Source organism: Chiroxiphia lanceolata, chromosome 2 (genome assembly GCF_009829145.1).
Source record: "Chiroxiphia lanceolata isolate bChiLan1 chromosome 2, bChiLan1.pri, whole genome shotgun sequence".
NCBI classification, from domain to species: Eukaryota; Metazoa; Chordata; class Aves; order Passeriformes; family Pipridae; genus Chiroxiphia; species Chiroxiphia lanceolata.
Genome location: NC_045638.1, coordinates 97,370,820 through 97,393,310, shown reverse-complemented (window position 1 = coordinate 97,393,310; position 22,491 = coordinate 97,370,820). Strand labels below are relative to the sequence as shown.

Here is a 22,491-nt window from a genome sequence, read left to right as displayed (position 1 = left end):
CTCCCTCTCTTGCTAAGAAAAGCAAGGAGCTGACAGGCAGGAGCGTGCCTGAGCTGTGAGAATGTGGGCTGATGACCAGCATTAAGGCATTGACATCTGCATCTATCCAAGTGCTGGAGCAGGAGGAATGCTCTGGCACAGCTGCAGGCTGAAGTGGTTTCCTTGGTCTGATATGCTCTCTTAAATCTCAGCCTCCTGCTGGAACTTCAATTTGCAAAACACTATCATTATGCCAGGGATTTTAGAGTATCCTGTGCAGTATCTCAATGGCATCATCTGGCACAGCCTTCCAAGGAGGTTTGAATTGTTTTGGCCAAGTGTGGATTGAATGGAGAAGTCAAGCGGCTTCTTATCTCTGCTTTGATTCAGACCGCGTTCAGCATGAATGTGCCTTATCCCTGAACATCTTCTCTCTTCCATAGCTGGATCCGACTGAGGCTTCAGCTCCACGCTTGCACTGGCAGTAGGCAAGGGCAAAGGGTTGTCAAATCACAGCTCCTCCTGGATCATCTTCTGCCTTCTTGCTTCTGGAACTGTCCAACCAAGGAACATCTCACCAGGATAATCTTTCAAAGCTACTAGGAATATAAGAAAAACCCTGGAAGGTGAGAGTATTGGAGACTAAGGCCAGTTTCAAAAGTGTTGACTGTACTTCAAGTTCTTAGGGGGGAACTATGCTCCACATAAGCAGCATTACTTTCATGGATGGTGAGTGGGCACTGAGATGAGTGGGAGCTGTTGGGCCTTGAGGACAAAATATGCATTGCTGGGGAAAGAATCTGCAGTTTAGAAGACTGGATGCGCCCCTGAGTAGCCAATGGTTTGGGGTACCCTTTTAGCTGTGAGAGATGTAGATTCAACCCTGCTCAGCCTGTTGCTGGAGTCCAGACCAGGCAGCATGTGGGTCCATCTACTCTACTACTCCATACTCCCTTACAGCTGCAGGTGTCCTGTCTCCAGCTCTCTGTAATGCTGCCTTCCCTCCTCCAGCTGAAGAAGGATGTGATGCCTTTTGTCCTCTGGGTCACTATCCTGCTTACGCCGTGAATCCGGATGGAAGGTGGGATGGAGACTTTCTTTGCTGTGTTTGTTGTCAAGCCTCACTAAGGAGGAAGTGAGCTTGGGAAAAGGCCACCAGTAAAATGGGAGCATAAGGGCTGGCTCAGAGGTATTCCAGGAGCTTGTTAGGCTCTACGTGGCAGAGGCTTCCAAAGGGGAGGATTGTACTAAGAGAAAGTGGATTGCTGTTGCTGTGCTGCCACAGTGTGCTGCTGTTAGCACCAAGTGTATCTGCTGGCTGCACTGGGGCATTATTTGGGTAGCTCAGCCCCCAGCTCTGCTTCTCCCTGCCTGTTTGGCTCAGGGAGAAAAACACTACCCTTCTGCAGTGCCTGTTCCTCACTGCAAGACGAGTTATTCAGCCCTCTCTCAGCTTGTCACTTCCTCTCACAATCTGCCTTTGAATGTAGCCAGATGGTCTGTACTCGCCCACACTCCACGCAGGCACCTTCAGCTCTCTGCACTTGGATAATGTGCTCGTCTGACCTGCTGGTGATCAGGTTTGTAAAGAGCCTTTAGGAGACGGTAAACATTCACGTGTTGTAGAGGATGGATGTGGGAGAGAACCTGGGAGTGACAGTTGTTTTCAGACCTGCACCAAGAGCCTGCTTGACAGCCTGGCATGTGTGGGCAGGGAGGGTCTCTGGCCACATCCCTGTGAGCTCTCCACGTGGACAGATTCCCAAAGCTAAAGCTCTGGAGCCTGTTGCTGCACTTGGGCACCTGACCTATCCTACGCAGGTCATCTTTATCTGCAGTGCTTAGTGCTGGTCTAGGTTCCTGACCCTGGACTTCTGTCTAGAGCAATTCATCAGCCAACTTCTGACACAGAATCTGCACCACCAGCTCAGTTGTGTTCATTTCAGATTTGGGTTTATTGGAAACTTTCAGTGCTTATACGGGTTTTACAAATGATCTGATACAACATAACAGTAGACTGTTGTCTTCTCTTCCTGGTGTTACTCAAGTGCTTCCTCTACTGCCAAATGCTTTTGGAGAGAGCTTTGCCTATCTTATGAGGGGGAAATGATTCCATCTTCCTGCCCTTATGCTGTTGCTAAGACATTCTGTATCTTAATGGCATTACACTGTCTGCATTATGCTGCAGGTTCAGGTTAAGTAAGAAACCTTCATTTTAATGATGTCAGCTTTAGCTTATATAAAAAACACATCTGCCTTTTTCTTGGATTTTTGTCTTTTTTTCTTTGAAGTACTGGATCAAGTGAAACATCCCAGACAGACTTGCACAATACACCCTGAAATACTACAGTTAAACAGTTTGAGAAGTGTTTAAATTACCAGACAATGAGGCTCATAAACTTGTAATCGCCACTTGCCACCACAGTCAAAGCACTGTGCTTGTGAACTGGCCAGCAAGGTAGTCCCTCAAAAAAGAATCCAGATTTTAGATTATCCATATGCCATGCAATGATCTGGATCATTAGCAAATGTGGTTTGCATAAACAGCTCTTCCATCTCCTCCTCCCATCCAAACTTTTGTGGCACAGTTAGCCTGAAACTGTGCTCTGGGTGGCCAAGTTTGCAGCAGTGGCTGGGGGTCAGCTGACAGTCAGGTCTGTCTGCTCTCTGAGTGAGCTCTCACTTACAGAAATGCACCAGAAATGCACCAGAAATGCACCAAGTTACTGCTTAAGGAAAAAGTGGTGCAGTTCAGTCCTGTGCTTCCTTTGCCGGAGGACTCCTGTTAGTGCCGCAGCCCTGTGTGTGGAAATGGCCTTGGCCTCAAACACACCCCGTGCTAGACTTTGGTTACCTAGGCTTCACAGCCGCCAGCCAAGACACCCTTACAGAGGCTTTACATGAGGAGCTTGTGGGGAATGACCCCAGGAAGTGCAAAGTGAAACTGTCAGATAAGCTTCCATATATGCTTAGTTTACAACAACAGTGATTGCAGGGAGCTTTCTTTGGCTGTCACTTGGCAGGCCTTCTCCTTGGACTTGTGTCAGTCAGCAGGGAGATAGCATTGAACAGAACTGGTCGTTTGTCTCCCTTCCATCTCCTTTGACTCTCTTTTGTCAGGTTTGGAAGTTGGGGAGAATTTCAGCTACTCTCCTCCGTAGCTGGTTTCTCCTTTCTTCTCTCTCCCTTTCCTTTTTCATCAGCAATCGGTACTGCCTCCATGCCTTGAATGCATTCAGTATAAGTCTCCTTAAAGAAATTAGAGACAAAAGGAACAAAGTGACAATATGCAGATGTGTACAAAACCCAACAGGTAATAAAAAGATGACTTCTATTTGAGGGGGGAACTCCCCTAAAACAGCTGTAGGATATAGTCCTTCTGCTGTTAGCCAGGGCTGTGACATGTTAAGCATCTAGGTGCAGATCGCTCCATTGATACGTCAGTTGTGCTGGGGAAAAATAACACATTGCCCTTTTCTACTCCTCTCCACCAAGAATTTTGCTCCTCCCTCCAACAGAATTCATTAGCTGCTGTTGGCTTAGCACTCTGAACAGGAAAGGTGTTTCTAGAAGAATAAACAGAGCCTCTGCAAGAAGTTTCTCCAGGAAAAATACAGGCTCATTTGGTCCAGACCAACCCTTTGGGAGTATAGGCAGCTGGGTTCCAATTCTTACCTGATTTTAATCACCCCACCAAAGATGCCCTGCCCTGGCTTCCCATTCCCTGGGTGATAGGGAATAACAGTCCTGTCTAAAGAATAGTTTGCTATGACAATGTCTGAACTGCCTTTTACCAGTGAGTGGAGGAAGAGGTAATGAGGAACAACAGGTGATTACACTCCTAATAGGAGGTCATATGTAGAATGAACCCAGTCTCTTCCTGCATCTGAATTTCTCCTGGTTCCTCCAGTTTGCTGGCTTGTTAATGTTAAATCATGCACTGTTCGGATCTTACTGACACAGCAAGCTAGAACAGGTTTGCTTTACTACATAAGAGGTGAATTTAATTTAATTTTTCTTCCAAGGTGCTGCAGATCCTGTTTGGGCTATGTACAGACACAGCTTATTCATGACTGCATGCAGCTAACATGCTTTCATAGTGAGGCAGGTGAACATGCTTCAGTTTTCTGCTGAACTTTGACAATAGCTTTTTCTTCCTGTTAAAATGCATTTTATGGGACAAGGAATGGACTGGGTGTGTCCAACTCCAGTCATGACTGGTAGAACTATCTGTTTTAGTTCTCACTGCCAAGTCAGGCTGACGACAGCACAAATTGAAAGACTCCTTAAGTCGGATTTATAGTTGATCAACTTTGGATTTGTGAACTAAATCATCTGCTGTGGACAAAACAGTACTATGTAATTCCTACACAATCGTTTGGCTTGCTATAATTGTACTTAAAGATTTTTCTAAGGCAGCTTTTAGCAGAAGCTGCATGGTCAGATCTGTTAATCAGCTTAGAAATTTCAGCTACTTATCTGCTTTCACTGTATTCTCTTTCAGCAGATTTAAAAGTCCTGTGAAGGGTACCACTACATTTTCTTTTCCAGGCTGCATGGAAACTTAGCATAAACCTCTGCTGATGTTTGTCCATATTACAGAAGCAAAATACCAGCAGTATAGAACCTGTTTCATGTGCTCTTGGGGAGCAGATTACTGACCTGTCAAAAGTAATCCCTAAAATAGTCCATTGGTATATTAAACCTAAGTAAAAAGAACTGCTGCTGAGGGTGTATGCTTACTTGTTACTGTGTTCAGTAGCAATCTTCAGCTTCTCCCATAATGTTCTTTTTTCCTCCATGATAAGATCAAGCCATGCCCGCAAGTACTTCCTCATGAGGCAGGCTGCATGGAAGGTACTTGCTCTCTCCTCCTGAGTGGAGAGATAATCCTTGTACTAGGGAAGGAGGACGACAGAGAAACAGGTAAGAATAGCTTCTTTTTTTTTCCCCTCCTCTCTCTCCCAACCTCAGGCCCAATAAACAGAGACACAGCAGTGGTGAGACTGTGGCAGTGAAGAGCTGTGGGCACAGGAGAGGAGGAAAATCAGCAGGGTGAGAGAGTGCAAAGGTGGAGGAGTAGTGTGTAGGAGAAAATTCTGGGTGGAAGAGAATGATGGAGAGTGAAAAGCTGAAAGATGATCTCTAGAGAAGGGAATATGTTGCTGGAATGGAGACAGTATAACTCAGCAAAAGTTGTACTATAGGTGTGTGAAGTGAGGAGGGTGTGGTGAGGGGAAACTGTGGCAGCAGCCAGCTCTCTTGGTATCATTTCTCCACTGTGGTGCAGGCCAACCTTTAGCCAGTTCCTGAAGCCCCATCTCAGTAGCATATGGGAATAGAAGTCCTCAGCCTGAGACATCTTCTCCATGAGACTCTGCTGGGTGTCCTGAAGCCAAGTCATCAGGCATTTCCTCTGCAGGCCCAAACAGTGGTGCCTTTGTGCCACCTGAGTGAAGACAGCAGAGACAGCAGCTGGTTACTTGGACTACTGACTACGTAAGTATAAAGCTACAGAAAACCAGATGCACTAGAAAATCACCTCAGCTTTTTGGGGCCCCCAAAATGCAGATGTCTGACAGCTGGAATAACCCCCCCACACAAAGAGGGGTCAGCATAAGGAACAAATCCAGTCTATCAGGCCACTGCTGTCACTTCTAGAGAATATCCTTTTGAATTAGATGCTCAGTTTAACGTATTGTAAATGGAGCAGAGGCAGGGCCTGTAGCAGTTTAGGCCAACCCTGTCCATAATGCTGACCAGCAGGGTGGACATATGGAGCAGCTTGTATCCCTCTGCTTCTTCCCAGCTGGAGGCCTGTGTGCATTTGGTGAACTACTGTGAGTAGCTCCAGTTCCAGTGACTTCAATGGACGCTTGCCAGCTTAGCCCTGGGCTCTGGCTAAATCTTCAGGATATGGCTGAGTGTTAGTGTACCTCTGGTAAGGCACGTCAATCCAGTCACGTACAGAAATGTTTTATTTGCAATGTTCGTGCATCAAGGTCTCAGAACTGTTCTGCACTGAAGGATATGGACAAGATAGAATAGATTGCTGGATCATCACCTGTAGTGTCCTGCCACTAGCAGTGGCCAACTCTGCACCAGCAGCAACTCCAGAGACAGGGAAAGAAAGCCCTAATGATAGGCTGGGGTCAACAACTAACTACAGTGGCTTGGTGGTGTCTTACTGATTAGCTTTGCTGTGGAGTAACAGAACTGACAGGCTCATGTCATATAACTTCAATTTAATTTTTTGGCCATATCACACTAACTTACCCTGCATTATTGGCATCAAATCACATGGCAGTTAGTACTGCAGACAAGTGGAGGCTAACAAAAGATGACTTCTCAATAGATTGAAATGCTTTCCTTTCTCTGTCCTTTTGGTTCCTGTTTAATGAGCTATAAATGAGGATGCCACCCTTGTGGGACTTGATGACTTCTCATGATTATTGTCAGATGGGCTGATTTAAAGAGCTAATATAGGGCAGGGTGTGCAGGGAGAATTTTTGCTTTTTCCGTCTCTACCCAGTTTAAAAGCCTATTAAGGCTTCTGCTAAGTGCTGCATCTAGGAAACAGCACTTTTTCCGTTCCTTCCGTGGCACCAGTCATTTCCTTTATCCTTAGCACTTACCACCAGGTTTTCCTTGGCTTGCTCCCTCAGCCTTTTCCATGGCACTATTCCCAGCTTTCTGAGCAGGACCTTCTCATAGTGATCTTTAGCCTTTTTCTGGAGCTGTTGCTCTTTCTCCAGCCTCCTCTGCTTCTCCAGTTCTTTCTGCAATACAAAAAGCAGTAGTTTTAATTCCCTCAGGATGAAGAGGATGTTAAGCAATTACAATAGATTATCATATTGGAGCTGGAGGTTCTGACCTGACAGGAAATGGGGATCTGCATCATCTTTAGGAGTGCAGACCAGAGATGACCCCATGTACTAGAACCTGTGTTTGAAAGCAAACTGTCTTGAAAATTCTCCTGGGAGATGATGGTGTTTCTGAACACTTCATTGGGCCATGTATCAGCACTGCAGTTGGGTACTACTGTAGCAGACATGTCATCTATGGCTACCAGGAGGGCTGATGTAGCAGGAACCTCCTTTTATGGACCTCCATCCATGTGGGGCAGGCTGATTTAGTGAGTTTGGGGAGTGCAGCTTTCTGTGCTTATAAAACTAGATGGAAAACGTGTCCAAAAATGATTCTGAGTTTATGCATGGACCTTACCACTTAATCTAGCCTATATTGTAGGGGAAGGATGTGGGTATTGTCTAACTATATAATATTACTTTTGACTGATACTTAGGGATTTAGGTCAAACATTCTAAAACACTCAAACCAAGTAGAACAGTAGTTGCAGGTCAAATTCCTATAGGATTTTAAATGTGCTATTTGAGTTATTAGGACAGCTCATTCCAAGTAACAGTAATGAAGTGCAGCTATTCCTAGGCTAGCCCCAATGAGAGGATGGTTCTATTCTTCAGGTGGAAAGTTGCCCTTAATATAATTGTCAGGCTTGTTTACTTTTAAATTGTGTATTAGTGACTGGTATCATTGTGTGCACTGGATGGGGAACACAAGTGAAAGGAGCAGTCTGAAAGCAGACTGAACATGCTGCCCCTGTGGAGGCTGATGTGGCTGTATCTCAGCACAGAATGTCCACCCACTGGGGCCTCTAGTCCTGCTTTTGAGACAGACATTATGGTACTTCCTAGAGTGTTTAATACACAGCCCTTCCCCTAATGTTGTCAAAAAGGGGGAAGGTGGTGAGTCTGTAGAGTAGGTGCTGTGCTCTACCCTCTCTGAGTTCTGTGTGGAACTCTGCTCTACTAATGAAGACCTTCATATCACGTTACTCTGGCTGCTGACCAAGAACTAGTGGGTAATGGCTCTTCCCTATCCCTGCTAAAGAGAGAGAAACAAGTGAGGTGTTTGGTTACCAGCTTCTGCTGCCTTCTCTCCTCCCGTCGTTTTTCCCGCAGAGCTTCCTTTTCCTCGGCCTTCTTCCTCTGTTGCACTTCCTCTTCAGCCTTCAGCTGGGCCTTAAAATGGAGAAAGATGAAATTTCATTTGATTCATATGACCTTTACGGTGAACACAGACCTCTACACTTCCCTAGTATTCCTCTAGTATTGCCCAGCACCTGAAACTTCAGAAAGAAGCAGACTTTGTCACATATTAAACATGATCTGTGCTCAACAACGAACTGCGGACAGGAAAAGAAGGAGGGACTGTTCTTTTTACTACCTATATCTATCTATCTGTCTATCTATCTTTCTACTTCCTATATATATCTTTATCTTTCTTTGCCCTAAGTTATAGTATTTGTCCACTCTTCCCCTAAAAAAATGTAAACCATACACCACGTCATTAATTGGTAACTTGATCACTGAAGTCAGTTCTGAATCCCTGGGCTCTGTTCTCAAGCTTCATTTCTACATGCAAAGCAGCATTACAGGTACCCAAATATTTCTTTCCCCAAACACTGAAAATCAAAGTTGTCTTGCTTCAGTACTATCATATTTGGCACAATATTCTTCTCTGAGTATTTATCTCTTCTCCTTGCAAACCACACTCTTCTCTCATTTCACAAAGCTTCTGCTCTTGGTGTACACATCAAAGGCCTAAAACCCAAACCAACCATCATGCAGGATTACCATGACTGTGCTTGCTTTCTGATCCCTACAATTGTGGCACCTGCAGCTGAGAAAACCTAACCTGAAGTTGTCTGTCCGCTTTACGGTTAAAGTGTTCTGTAAGGCTCGTTTCAGCCTCCTATGTATGTGAATATATTTTGCTTGGAGAAAGAGGAAATGCCTGTTGGTTTAGGATCCCAGTTATAAGCTTTCTAATCCTAATGCAACTTACTAGCACTGTTTTCAGTAACACCTTAATACCCTGAAGCTAAGAAGGCTCCTTTATTGGATGTGTATCACAGAATTTGTTTATTAACTATGCAAACATTGTCAATATCTTCTCTTTTCAACAGAGATTTGGTAGAAAGATGACTTTTACTAGAGACTGCATGTCCTCAAGCTGCACATGACCAGACAGGAAAGGTAGGGAGGGGAAACCTGCCACTGCCAGGTCCCATCAAGTGGATCTCTGCATGCACTTTCACACTTATTCACACAATTCTCAGCAAAGACAAGCTATGGTCATGGGTAGGTGTGAAAAAAGTGTTGGGGGTGGTAAGGGAGGCTGCTTCTAGAACTGCAACTTCAATATGAAGTGTCTGCTCATGATACAGCATGTTCATTGCCATATGCAAAACCAGCAATAACTACTTCTTTCGATGTGTGATGGACATCTGCTTTCTCACAAATTAAAAAACTCCTCCTTTGGATAAAGGGCTTTTTCTTGGTCACTGACTCTGGGGTTAAATCAGCATTTCTGGTAACTGGAATGGTGTGAAAGATACTGTATTTCTTTTTCCGCTTCCCTTACCAGTTTTTCCTCTGCTCTTCTTTGTTTGGCTTCCTCTAGTTTCCTCCTCTGTTCTGCCCGCTGAATTGCTCTCTCCTCCATCCCTACAGAAACAGAGGACATAAGGCTTAGTGAAAATAAGCTATGGGACAATGGCAGAAGTTTGGTGCACAAGGATAACCACATCACTCTACTGCCAGGCCCGCACTGCCCTGGCACTGCCTGCACAAAGGGACTTGCCTTCCGCTGCCTCTTAAGGCTGGCAGTGTCACGAACAAGGAACTTATAAATGCTTATGAGATGACTCAGGACTACTGCAATTACATTCACTCCACCCTCCTTGGTTGACAGTCACAGCCATGAGGCTCAGTTATGAAATAAGCTGTGTTCAAAGAGTTTGTCCCTGTCTTTCCTGATTGAGGGCTGAGGCTCAGGGCACATGATTTAGCAGTGATTGCTGTGAGGTCTCCAGGAAGCTCTAACTGCTTATTTAAAGAGCAATTTCAAGACAGAAAACATCCTTGTCACAGTGACATAGGGGTATTTGGTCCTGCTAGTGAGAAACTACTGCTTAATGCTTCTTTTGGGAGATAAATTGCAATGCAATGATCTTCCTGGCCATCAGCAAAGGTGTTACAGTGCTGATCTGACCACTCAGAACACACAGTGGAGTTGGGAACCTGTGCTTGCTTCCTCTGCAGTCACAAAGCACAGGCTGGAGAAATCGATAACTGGGGGCATCAAAGTGTTTTGAACACAATAGGTTTCCCCACAGTCTTTTCTCCTTCAGTTGTCACAGGATCCTCTGCCAAGAAAAATCATCCAGTGGTAACTTATTCACTGAAGTTTTGGGAATCTTTAGACAAAAGCACTTGAGGGCTCTTACTGCGTACAGAGTGTGTACACAGTACACTGTGTACACACTCTGTACAGGTGTACAGAGTTCAGGCAAATCAGAGTGAGTGATGGCTTGGACTAGGTAGCATTGGAGCTCAACACAGGCAAAGAAAGGCAACTTCTAATGCCAAACTCAACTTCTAATACCAAACTCTGATGATCCCAAAACTGTTAAAATATCACAATAGTCATGTTCCAGACAACCTTTAATGCTGACCATGATAACTAGTGTTTATTGTGTAAGTGCTGTTCCAGTGTGGCCAGAGAAAGGGAGATATCTCACAAAAGGAAGGGATCTGAACCACCTTCCCCAGCCTGGCTACTGTTGTCTCCGAAAACCTTGGGTAGGTACTTAATTCTCTTTGAAATCTCAACACCTCTGTCAAAGTCAGATGAAAATGACTGGTGAGTTTAAGCATCTCTTGGATGTGTAATGAAGGGAGACTGATGGCAAAAAAACCTGTAGAGCTCCTCTCTCTGGGTCTTGTCACACCAGAAATGATTACAAGTGTTTGGAGTAACTGCTACAACAGTGTACTAAGTGTGGATGTAAGGGTCTTGCAGTGACCCATGTTTTACATGACGTGGGCATGAAAACAGCTCACCCTCTCACAGCACTGGTCAGGCTGGGAAAGAGTGTGCTGAGTTTTACTTACATACTACCATCAACCAGCAAAGCTGAGGCAAAGGAAGAGAGACATTTTGAGACAAACTGTTGAGAAAAGCAATCACAAATGGTTTTTGCTATCTAGAACAATACCTTTCAGTATTGGATGAGCTGAGGTCAGCTGGTTGGAGGGCCTCTTGTCTTGCATTGCTACCCCTGTGTTTTCTGGCCCATGAGAATCAGGTGAACTATGAAAGGAAAGAGTTAAGAAATTCATCAATGAATGTGGTCAAATGATGTTTCACACCTACCACCTATGGCCTTGTAGTTTCTGTTCTCCATTTTGCTGCATTTTCATTCTGAATCCCTGATATACCTTTCTTCTGCTTGAAATGGGATTAATGATGCATCCTTGTAAAGGAACTGAGTTCCAGGGCTGCTGTATGTTCTGAAATACTGAGGATGATGTTCTCTTTTTTCCTAACTAAAATAAATCCCTGCTGCTACTATGTGTGACATTGGTGTTGCTATTTCTAAGTGGATCCTGTATGGATCACGGGGTGTCAAGCCATTGCAAAAAACGGAGAAGGACAGAGAACTATGGCTAGCCTGATACTATCCTTGAGGTTAAAACACAGCTGAGAGGAAGAGCAGATAGCACTTCTATGACTGAAATGTGCCTGGCACATTCTGGCTCAACTTGAGTGAGAATGAGACATACTGAGTAACTGACCCTGATTTATTGAGGGCACATACCTCAAAGGGATTGTATGCTTGCATCTCGATTGTTTTTCCTCTCTGGTTTGAGAAACAGAATTGTCAATCAGCTGGGTTACAGCTGTAGCTTGTGCTACCTCTTCCTTATCTCTGTTCAGCCTCTGATTTTCCTGCAGCTTAAGGATCAGCTCTTGCTGTTTCTGAAGCTGCTGCCTCTGCTCCTCAATCAGACGTTGCTGGAAGGCGTGACGGTGCTCAAAGCGGCTTCCATAAGCAGGAGATGTCTTTGGACCAAGTGCCTGAAACGGCTGGAGGACAGTAGCTACTTGATTCCTATACACAGCCTGGTCCTGGACACTCAAGGCTGCATGTTTTACAGTAATCTCCCAGACAAATTTGTGTTTTCTGCAGAAATTAGATGTATGAACAGTATCCCAACAAGAGTGGTCTCTGGTCTGATCAGGCTCTTTCTGTATGTTGCAAGTTTCAGTTGGCTGGGGAAAAAAAAAAGGAGGAAAATTTGGCATTGATTGAAACCAAGCACTCTTCTGCCCTTACTATACAGTGGTTTTTTAAATGCAAATCTAGTGAGATGCCTGAGAAGTAGGGTAATCTCAGCTGTGCAATCTTTATTCAGTTCCTAGTCAGGCCAGAGGGGCCCCATTATGCACAAAATGGGAGGCTGTGGGAAAGAACTGTTAAGGAGCTCTGTGCCATTTCACTGGGAGGAAGAAATCTTGATCAGGCAAGAGCTTTGGCAGGAATATATCCTGAATATTTTGCTAGGGAGCACATCTTAGGACAGCTTATTTCTGGGGGGACTAGCACACTCCTTTTTGTACTGTGTTGCTTCCACTCAGCGCTCAGATGGAGAATAAAGGGACAAACAGTTGTTGAAGTGATATACATGACTGAATGGTCCCTTTTCAAATGCAAGAGAAGTCTACACAGTGCTGCTTCCTCATGCCTCTTCTCCAGCCTTGATAAATAATACCATGAAACAGATGCACAGTGGGGAATGAGGCTGAGGCTTTTCTGACACGTCATTCTCTGAAGTGGCATCAGATATAATGTCTGCTTTCTGGTTCCTAGGTCAAACCCCAAATTCAGTCCCATTCTTCCAGCACAAATTTTATCAAAAGAAAAACGGGCCTACTAGGACAATATAAGCACTGAAGGAAATCAACTTTTGCTGACGCTTACGCAAATGAAAAGCTTCACATGAAATATGTGTATGTGAGCTCTCATGCTGAGATTGGGATACTGCTGTAGTACAAGTTTTAGAGACAGAAAGAAAGGTCAGGATCCAACCTGACAAATGACAATTTAAGGAAGCAACCTCTGATTCTTCTCTCCTACCTCCTTGTGATGTGCATTATCCTAAAACAGCCAGTGACAACCTTTTTTTTTTTTCCCCACACTTAAATGCCAGACATCTGCACTGGCATGAAAAAAATTCTCGTCATGCAGTCAAGTTACTCTTTTTAAGTCTAAGCTGCCATCAAAGATGTAACTAATCTCCCAGTAAAAGTGATCTGGGGGTGGGATGCTCATTGCAACTCACAGTACATGAAGGGCTGTTCTGTGGCAGCACTAGAGATTATTTTTAAAGCTCATCCATTGTCCTTCACATCTGCCTTTGATTTTTAGACTTCTCTCCTGAACAGTTGCAGGCAGGTATTTGGGTGTTGCCCTGGGAAAGAAGCCTTGCTCTGGGACAACGTGCTCTTTATTTCAGACTGCACAAAAGAAGTACTTTGTAAGAGTTCTGCGATGCCAACAGACAAAACTACGTGGGAAGGATTTACCTTGTCTTGCTGCAAATCTTGATGAAGGATTACTTCTGCTGTCCCAGGCTGGTTAACCTCCAGTGGCCTGTGCAGACCACCCTTCCCCTGTGACACAGCCTCCAGCAGCTGTGCCATCTTTCTCTTCGTCTCCTCCCTCTTGATCTGCAGCTCTCGCCTTTCCGTCTCTGCTCGGCTCCAGCGCTGCCAGGCCACGAAGCAGCAGCGCAGGAGACGCTGCTGGTTATGCTCTGCAGCCAGTTGGTTCTTCCTGAATGAGGAAGAGCTTGTGTTATGACAGGAGAAAGGCTTCTGCCCAGGCACAAAGCCCCATAATTTCCTGAGTCTTTTTGTTGCTTAACTCTGAAGGCCCTCTGAAGCTGTACAGACTTCCTCCAAGGAGGGAGTGGGAGGGCAGAAAGGCTGCCTGCTATTTTGAGTTAAGTTTCCCTAGTTCACATCTTGCCATTCCTATGCCAATCCTGGGCTGTAGGATAGTTGCAAAAGAGGTATCGTGTTCTCTGGCCAGCGTAGAGGAAGTGACAGTGTCTCACCACTGAAGCCTGCCAGACACCTGCAACAGCAAAATTTTCTCTGGATGATAGGGAATTCATCCAACAGCCTCCTTAATGAAAGGCACTATCCAAAATGATTGTTGCTATACTACTACTGAAATGGCAAATAAATATATTAATCAGGAATAAATTTGGCAACTCATATTCTCCAGAGTCCAGAGCAAGCCAGGGTGAGATTTCCAGGAAAAATACCTACAGAGAGAATGAGACACAGGCTTGTTGGAAAGGGCTAAAGCTCTTGTTTATATCTGTCCTCCTTTTCATCTGTGCCACAACGCCTCTGGCAGACTGCAGGCAATGTAGCAATTTTCTCCAAAAGCTGCTGTTTCCCTCCTGCTGGCTAACTGACAAGCTCCTTTTACAGTCCCTGATCACTGCTCTGCCCAAATACTGCTGCAGTAGGAGGAATTCCACAGTATAGGGTCATTACCTGTTTTGATCTTGGAGATGAACTTCCAGTTGCTGTGTCTCCTGCTCTACTTTCTGGGCCCAAGTATAATTTCTCCAGGCTCGCAGGGCCTTCAGTTGGCATCTCCAATCAGCAAGGGCTCTTGCTTTTCCCATTTTGATTCTCTGCTCCAGAATGACTTTCAGCCAAGCAGAGAAATGTCGTTGCAGGCACTGCATGGGAGAGTTTCAGAAAACCAATGAGCAAGATACAGCCAGTCACACAAATGCTGATCCTATCCGCCCTTCCCCTTATCTGACTTTTCCTTTTCGAGATTCTTTTTGGAATCTTCACTTTCAACAATTACCTTGAGGGTAAAAAAAAAAGTAATGCAGAGCATGTGCAGGTCTTCTACAAAAAGCAGAAAGGGTCTAGAAAGACATATGTGTCTCTATGCTTTGGAGTGAAATGCACTTAGTTCACCAAGTGCAAAGGAATAAAATGGGTGAGGAATATAGAATTTCTAGAGACTGGGAAGATGTTTCAAAATCTAGAAAATGTCTAAGATGCTACAGCTAAGAATGCTTCTGTGAAGAAGTGTTGCTTTTTAAAAATTTTTTTTTAACTTAGACAAAAATCAAGACACTTCCTAGAGTGCATTTGTGGCACGGCCTCAGCTCATCCTTGTTCCAGTAGGAAGCCAAACCTTTCCCCTATTGTGTAATTAGACTCGCTGCCTTTGGGAGTGATTTACATTGTACAGAACAGCAATTTGCTATCTAATCTACCCCATAATTCTAGCCCTGTCACTGCAGACACTGTTCATTTTGATCCTCCAAGTGGGTAAACTCACAGGACTCTGCTGTTCCCCTTTTGTCGTAGTGCCTTGTGCTAATTGCGTTCCTCTCACTCACTGAAATCTTCAAATGGAGACTTACAAAAAGTCAGTGCCTTAGCCATTCTTTCTGCTTTGGGAAAGTAATCAAAGTGTCACCATTGCTTAGCTCAGCTAAGCTGTGGCTTCTCACATTCCTCCAGTCCTAAATTGTTCTGTGGTTTCATTCAGGCTTATCTTCACAGCTTAGACTGTGCTGGAAAGAGGCGGTGTACTGCTTAACAGCAGCCAAGCTCAAATCCAGCAGATGGGCTGATGGAGTGAGCCATGAGGAGAATCACCATAAAAGCTATGGGATTCTTCTGTTAAAAAAAAATCTAGATATAGATATGCAGACACTAATGGTTTTGACTGCTCTATTAATTAAAAACATTATGTGATGGAGAGCATTCATACCTGCACTCAGGAACTTTATTCCCTTTGCTGAGACTGCCCATATAAAATTATTCGGTACAAGGAGATCACTCTTTAATTGCAAGTATCTGATACACCGTGTTTAACCCAGAGCTGACCATGGTATCAGAATAATGAAAGTAAAAGAAAGAGGTTCCTACTGGGAATTATTAAAAGAGCTGTTGCAATAACACAGAATATTCTACTGCACCCAGCAGGAGTGGATCCCTGAGGAACCCATTACTGTGGATGTGCTGACATGCTTCAACTGCTGGAGACACAGCTCAAAATTCATCCCAGGCTGCAGCACTTCTCTTTCTTCTCCCTGCTCCTGCAGGGCAATCTTTAAAATGCCTTTCCACGCACACAATAAATGCTTCCCAGGCCTCTTTTCTGTCACTTTCCCCTTTTAATTCCTTCCTTAAGGCTCTGCTGCCTTCCCTGTACAATCTGCCTATTCCTTGACTGCAGAAGCCTTTATGTGTGAGAGACACATCTTTTTCGCAACTCTAAGTGAAACGTCCCACTTGAGGCACAGGCACACTGGGGTTGGTCTTCAGGATTTCTTGCTCCTAGCCTTACAAGATACTTTTTGCCCTGCTCTCCCACTTTCCCAGTATCAGGAGGTCTTGGAAAAAATAACAAATTCCACACAACCAGGGCTTTTAACTTCAGTTTTGCACATGGTAGCCGAGGGCAGGTAGCGCAGAGTCTCAGATAAAGAGAGGTGATGCTCACTCTCTGCTTACTGGTGTGAATCCTGCGCAGCAGCTCCTCAGCCTTTCTCTGTTTCTCCAGTTCTTGCTCTTCTTTCCTCAGGACCAGGGGTGGTGACACAGTAACGGGTACCTCCTGCATTGACAGCTTCTGAATTTTCTCTTGTCTCTTCCCCTCCCTGGAAAGTGAACAAACATACAGATCTAATGCAATTATAGACAATCTAATAATCTTTTTGGCCAGTCCTAAGAGAATCACCTCTACAGCTTAGAAAGTTGCTGATTATTTAATTTGGCCTTCTTAAAAATTGATTCTGTAATGGTTTGAGGTCCCAGAGGTTAAACAGTCTGAGTATTTCCAAAATATAGCAGGCAGAAGAAAATAGTAAAGCATTTCAGTAAAGATTTCACTAAAGCACTTATATGAGAAGGTTTAGGATCTCAGGGCTGCCTAAGTAAATAAATGGCATCCCTAGAACTAACATCTCTGTGACAATCCAAGCTCAGCAAAAGGAAAAAAATTGTCTCTGCAGAATTCTCAGCCAAGAATGCTCTTTATTTTCTCATAGCAGAGGAAGTATTGCAAGTGCTAGACTTTCAACAGACTATTTTTTTCTTTTATTTTTTTCTGTGTACTGGCTTCCATGCTGCATTAGACACTAAAAAGGCTGGATGCAGCCATGGAGTTGATGGAGAGAATGTTTGGTGGTGCAAACACACTCCTACTTTGTGATTCAGTGCACATACTGGTAATGGCTGAGGGGAGGATAACAGTACCTTTAGCCCATCTTCCCACTGTGATAAACTCTGCCACTGATGTTGGTAACAAAGGACTAAAAGGTTTTGAGATGGGTTTTTGACAAGAGAAATAACAGCTGTTTCTTTGGTACCACCACTACTCTTATATTTAACAAAAGGAGCTGATAAGTGTTCTTCATTCTTTCCCTGCCTCCCTCTCCTTCTTACATTCTCCATGCTTCTGCCACAGTGAGCCTCTTCTCAGCCATTTCCTTTCGCAGCTTCACCATTTCCCTCTGGATCTCCTCCTCCTCCTTCTTGGCCTTCAGGGCCTTCCTTCTATCCTCCTCCTGTGCTCGGAGCTTGGCCTCAGACAGAATTGCTTTCTTCAGGGACTCTTCTTGTCTCTGAAGCTCTAATGCCTTCTGACGCCTCATTCGGTTTTCTTTCACCTGGGAAGGAGGACATCGACAAAAGCAAACAGGAAAGGCTGAAGAATTTGAGGTTTATTGTACACTGAGAGGGTGGGTCACGATCCACCTTTCACATGAAGCAAGCAACCCTATCCATAGCTGGCACTGACTGGAGACATACTGCTCTCAGACCAGAAAACAATCCATTCCAGAGAGTGACATTAAACCAGTATTACTCGATGGGAGCAAACTGAGAACTAACTGCTGTGGCAGCTTTTTTTGTCAGTCTTCAGGAAGGGGGTAACCTGAACAGACATAGTAGAAGATGACTGTGTAAGCTACTGTTGAATGGCTTATATGCCCATGGAAATGCAGTAATGTTTCAGCTGAACTGTGGAAGAGTATCCTTGGGTATTTGCCTCCAAGTCAGAGATTACTGCAGCCTGGGAGAGAATAGTGGGCAGGTATCACTGAGCATTTACTCTAATCCTATAACCCTCCATCTTCTTCCTTTTAACTGCGCTGCCTTGCCTGCTCACCTGCTTGTGTCTGAGCTCCATGATTATTCGTGGATCTGCAAGTTTTTGTTTTTCTTTGATGTCTTCAAGTCTAAGATGTTTCATTATCCCACAGTTCACATCTTCACTCTGCAAAAGATGCTGTAGGTATTTCTGGACAGAAGAACTTTCCATTTCACATTCCAGATAGCTGCACAAGTCTGAAATGAGAAGTTCAGATTATCTCAGGCTAGTCTGAAATGAATAAACCCCTCTGTGTCAGATCACAAAGCCTAATGTAATTAAAGGGATCACTTCCCCAGACTGTGAATGCATTTCTGATGAACACAGACACACTGACTGCTCTCCATTTATCCCCAGTCATAATCAGTCTCCCATTGAACAGGCTAGAGCAGTAACAATGTTTCATTCAATTTTCACTGCCTTGCCTCTGAGCATCTCAAACGGCTGTATAGACTTGACAGGCCTCAAAAATACCCGTTCAAAAAAGAAAAAAAAATTCTTTTACAAAGGGAGACATTGAATGTTTATGAGGTGCAATTGTGCAGCCTTACAGCAAGCTGCTGTAATAACTGGGGGAGAAAAATCACCACATCTAATCTTGTTTCTACTGAGTCCACTATCCTGGCCTCAAAACAGCTATTAGCCCTCAGTGTGACAAGCCAGGAGACTCGGCCCCCCTCCCCAGCACATCCTCAGAGAGGAAATCAGGAACTGCTTTGCAGTGCTCTCACCATCAAACTTCTCAGACTCTGGAGGGGTTGCAGAAGGCACTTCCAGAAGGACAGAGTCAACTTCATCTTCTCCATCACTCAGATCCAGTTGCAGTTTGGACTTCATCCAGTTCCTGAGCAGCTCTTGGGCTATCATGAAGGAAGACACTGATGACTTCACTTGCTTAAAAAATATATGGATAAGTGTAAGCTAGCAAGACTCTGTCTCTGGAATAGTTATATAACGTTGGGAATAACTTAAAGCTGATCTGCAACAGAAAATTAAATAAGGCTAATAGTTCTGCTCTCATCTTGATCTGCAAAAGAACAGGAAGAGAAGGTGGCAAACTTTCTGCCTGTCACGCATGTCACATATGAACTCTTTTCCACTTCATTTTCTCTACAGGATTCTGTGGACATTTAGATCACTCATGTGATTATTATAGCATTTATCAAGGAGCTGGGATTCACATGAGGTAATTCATAACTCAGATAGCTTTCAGATGTTTTACCACTGCACTCGCAGACACTTAGATCTATTTTCCGCATGTACAACCATGGTTGCCATATGTTAAATACAAAAGAACCACTGTTTGGACAAACATTTGCTTCATGTGTACAGGTTAACCTTTGCAAGTACCACAGCTCGAGGAGCAACTGGTGAGTCTAGATTACAAATCTGTCAGGTGGCAAGCTTCACCTGGGACTACCTGTACCCAGAATTAAGACTGCCACTACAGGAATGCACCCATGATGGATGTGGTACTCCTCAGGGAGCTCAAATACCTAACAAAGAACTGGGTATAAAATTCTTCTATGGACTACTTGCATCTCCACTCTTCTGTGGGAAAACACAATATTCCTTTTTCAGAGTTTCTACTCAAAAGCAAGGACAGCTGCCTGTCTGCAGCCTCAACAAACCACCTGGCCTTGCTGCACAGGTGGCCAAACTGCTCCTGAAGCAGAATACAGGGCTGTAAACTCAGGAGCAGCCCCCCAAGAAGCAGAGCCATCCTGAGTTATCCATGTGGTGAGGATGGGCAAAGAGCCAGGATCAGCAGCCACTAGAGTGCGAGTCATTCCCTGTAAAGGCACACAGTCAACAGACAGGAGGAAGCAGCTGCTCCAAATCTCCAGTTCTAATGCAAAGTGAAGATGCTCCCAGGTATTTCTAAGGCAATAAAGCCTTTTTCAAATTTTCTTAAAAAAGGATGGGTTTTTTTGAAGAAAACATAAATCTAATGTTTATTGTCCTTCAAATCACCTTTATTATCTCTCAGGCCAGCTCACGAACAGGGAAATATATCTGATAACAGAAAGAAGAGAGAAAATCGACTTGTCACTTGGGGAAGGGTCACTCTTTTGACTAGAGAACAGTTCATTTTAGACAGCTTGTGGCAAGCAGAATTTTAGCTCACCTTCCTCACAGGCCTCATCATGATCTTGCAGCTGTTCCATGGTTTCCAAACTTGTTACAGGACCCCAAGGCCCCTGTGGATAGCTTGACTTTTGATGGGAAAAAGCTTCAGAGACAGCTTGGTCCACTCTCTTTAAACTGAAGAAAGGAAAACATTTCTAAGTATTGCTGCAGATTAATTTTGACATTTCCCATATCTGTGTTTCTCCTCCAGAGATAGCAAACATCAGTGGGAATGTAATATAAGATAGCACAGCTGTTATAGATTTCTTTTGAAACATGTTTCTCCAATTGCTCAATTGACTGGCTAAGTTTGACTTAGAAGTCATTAAGCAATAAACACTCATTTGGCAATTAGTGTCAGTCACAGAGGTTGGAGAACACACAGGGAGAATGCAAACACCCAGCCCCTGGGGACTGGATGGAGACTTGCTGAGCTAGTCCCCAGCAACCAGCAACTATGAAATTTGATACCAGCTTTTTGTCATAGCCAGGCTGGTCACTGTACAAATACTCTGAGAGACTGTCCAATATTCATCTCTCTGAGATGTAAATGGTCCTGACATGTCACTGTGTTTTCACATGCAACACCTGTACCTTGGACAGTCTGTACTTCTGTGTAACTCCTTCCCTTTGTGTGGCTGCCAGAGGCCTGGGATGCTGCCTGAGGAGGCAGATGCACGCTCACACCTGCCATAAGAAGCAGGCTGAGGGCGGGAGCATGGGTGTGCTGAAGAAAGCAAAACAAGGGGAAGTTCATCCTAGAATTCTCTTTCTTTGATGTCAGGTGATTGTAGATGCAGGAGATGGTGCTTTAGGTTAAATCTCTAGTATTACTTGCCCGTACAACCTGCAGTACTGCTCAACAGCAAGTTTTGTGTGTTGACCCATGAGTTTTTTGCATAGCAACAAGACACCTTACTCTTCATAGAGTTTGGGTTGGAAGGGACCTTTACAGGTCATCTAGTCCAACCTCCCCGCTGTGGGCAGGGACATCTTTGATAACACCAAGTTGGATGGGAGTGTTGCTCTACTCGAGGGTAGAAAGGCTCTGCAAAGGGGTCTGGACAGGCTAGATCGATGGGCTGAGGCCAATGGTATGAAGTCAACATGGCCAAATGCTGGTTCCTGCCCTTGGGTCACAACCTGTAGCATTGCTACAGGCTTGGGGCAGAGTGGCTGGAAAGCAGCCCAGTGAAAAAGGCCCTGGGGGTGCTGCTTGAGAGATGGCTGAACATGAACCAGCAGTGTGCCCAGGTGGCCAAGAAGGCCAATGGCATCCTGGCCTGTATGAGAAATAATGTGGGCAGCAGGACCAGGGCAGTGACTGTCCCTCTGTATTCAGCACTGGGGAAGCCACATCCCTAGTCCTGTGGCCCAGTTCTGGGCCCCTCCATTCAGGAAAGCATTGAGGTGCTGGAGCATATCCAGGGCAACAAGGCTGATGAAGGGTCTGGAGGCTAAGCCCTATGAGGAGCATCTGAAGGAGCTGAGATTGTTTAGCCTGGAGAAAAGAAGGCTCAGAGGGACCTTATCACTCTCTACAACTACCTGAAAGGAGGTTGTAGCCAGTTGGGGTCGGCCTCTTCTCCCAGGAAACAAATGACAGGATAAGGGGGAACAGCCTCAAGTTGTGCTATGGGAGATTTAGATTGGATATTAGGAAAAATCTCTTCACTGAAAGGCAGGAACAGGCTGCCCAGGGAAGTGCTTGAGTCACCATCCCTGGAAGAGTTCAAAAACCGTGTAGATGTGGCACTTGGGGACATGGTTTAGTGGTGAACATAGAGGTGCTGGGTTAACGGTTGGACTTGATGATCTTAGAGGTCTTTTCCAACATTAATGACTCTGTGATCTTCAACCACCTCAGGCTGCTCAGAGCCCCTTCCAACCCGACTCTGAATGTTACCGCTCAAGTTACTCCACCTCGACTCCACCACTCTTCCGCGCTACCAGCCCCAAATCTAGGCAGGAGGATAAGAAACACAAGAGCGTTCCAACCACCCGTCTCCCTTCCTGAACCCAAGTTTAAACGCTGCCAACTTTGGCGCCGTTCGCTCGAGCCCTGCGCGGACTTTCCCCCCCCCCCCCCCCCCCCCCGCAACTCCCCCGCCGTCAAACCGCACGGCCGCTGCTTGGGAAACCTCACCCCTGACCCTGACCCCGCCGTGCCGGGATGCCAGGGGACCATCCCGCCCCCGGCGCTCCCCCCGAGCCGTGCCCCCGTTACCTCCGGGAGGCGCCGCCAGCGGAGCAGCGGCGGCCGCTGCTCGGCCATGGCAACGGAAGGGCGGCGTCGGCGCGCGGCGCCCGCT

At 45.1% G+C, this 22,491-nt stretch overlaps 1 protein-coding gene across 3 annotated transcripts; it reads right to left on the bottom strand.

Annotated features, from left to right (window-relative positions):
* Positions 1-1,920: 1,920 nt before the first annotated feature.
* On the bottom strand, positions 1,921-22,464 carry CCDC191 (coiled-coil domain containing 191). Of its 3 annotated transcripts, none has more exons than XM_032680612.1 (16): positions 22,407-22,464; positions 20,178-20,307; positions 18,781-18,909; positions 18,068-18,246; positions 17,344-17,567; positions 16,400-16,556; positions 14,416-14,606; positions 13,432-13,681; positions 11,663-12,117; positions 11,060-11,154; positions 9,424-9,506; positions 7,917-8,018; positions 6,615-6,758; positions 5,276-5,428; positions 4,723-4,877; positions 1,921-3,228 (listed from the first exon to the last, which is right to left on the bottom strand). In XM_032680612.1, the coding sequence occupies exons 1-16, from the start codon at positions 22,452-22,454 to the stop codon at positions 3,096-3,098; spliced, it is 2,628 nt and encodes an 875-aa protein (XP_032536503.1). In that variant the 5' UTR covers positions 22,455-22,464; the 3' UTR covers positions 1,921-3,095. The 3 variants fall into 3 exon arrangements, with proteins under 3 accessions (XP_032536503.1, XP_032536505.1, XP_032536506.1); XM_032680614.1 differs by having other exon boundaries at positions 4,723-4,853; XM_032680615.1 differs by lacking the exon at positions 22,407-22,464 and adding an exon at positions 22,339-22,387.
* Between the last annotated feature and the right edge of the window lie 27 nt (positions 22,465-22,491).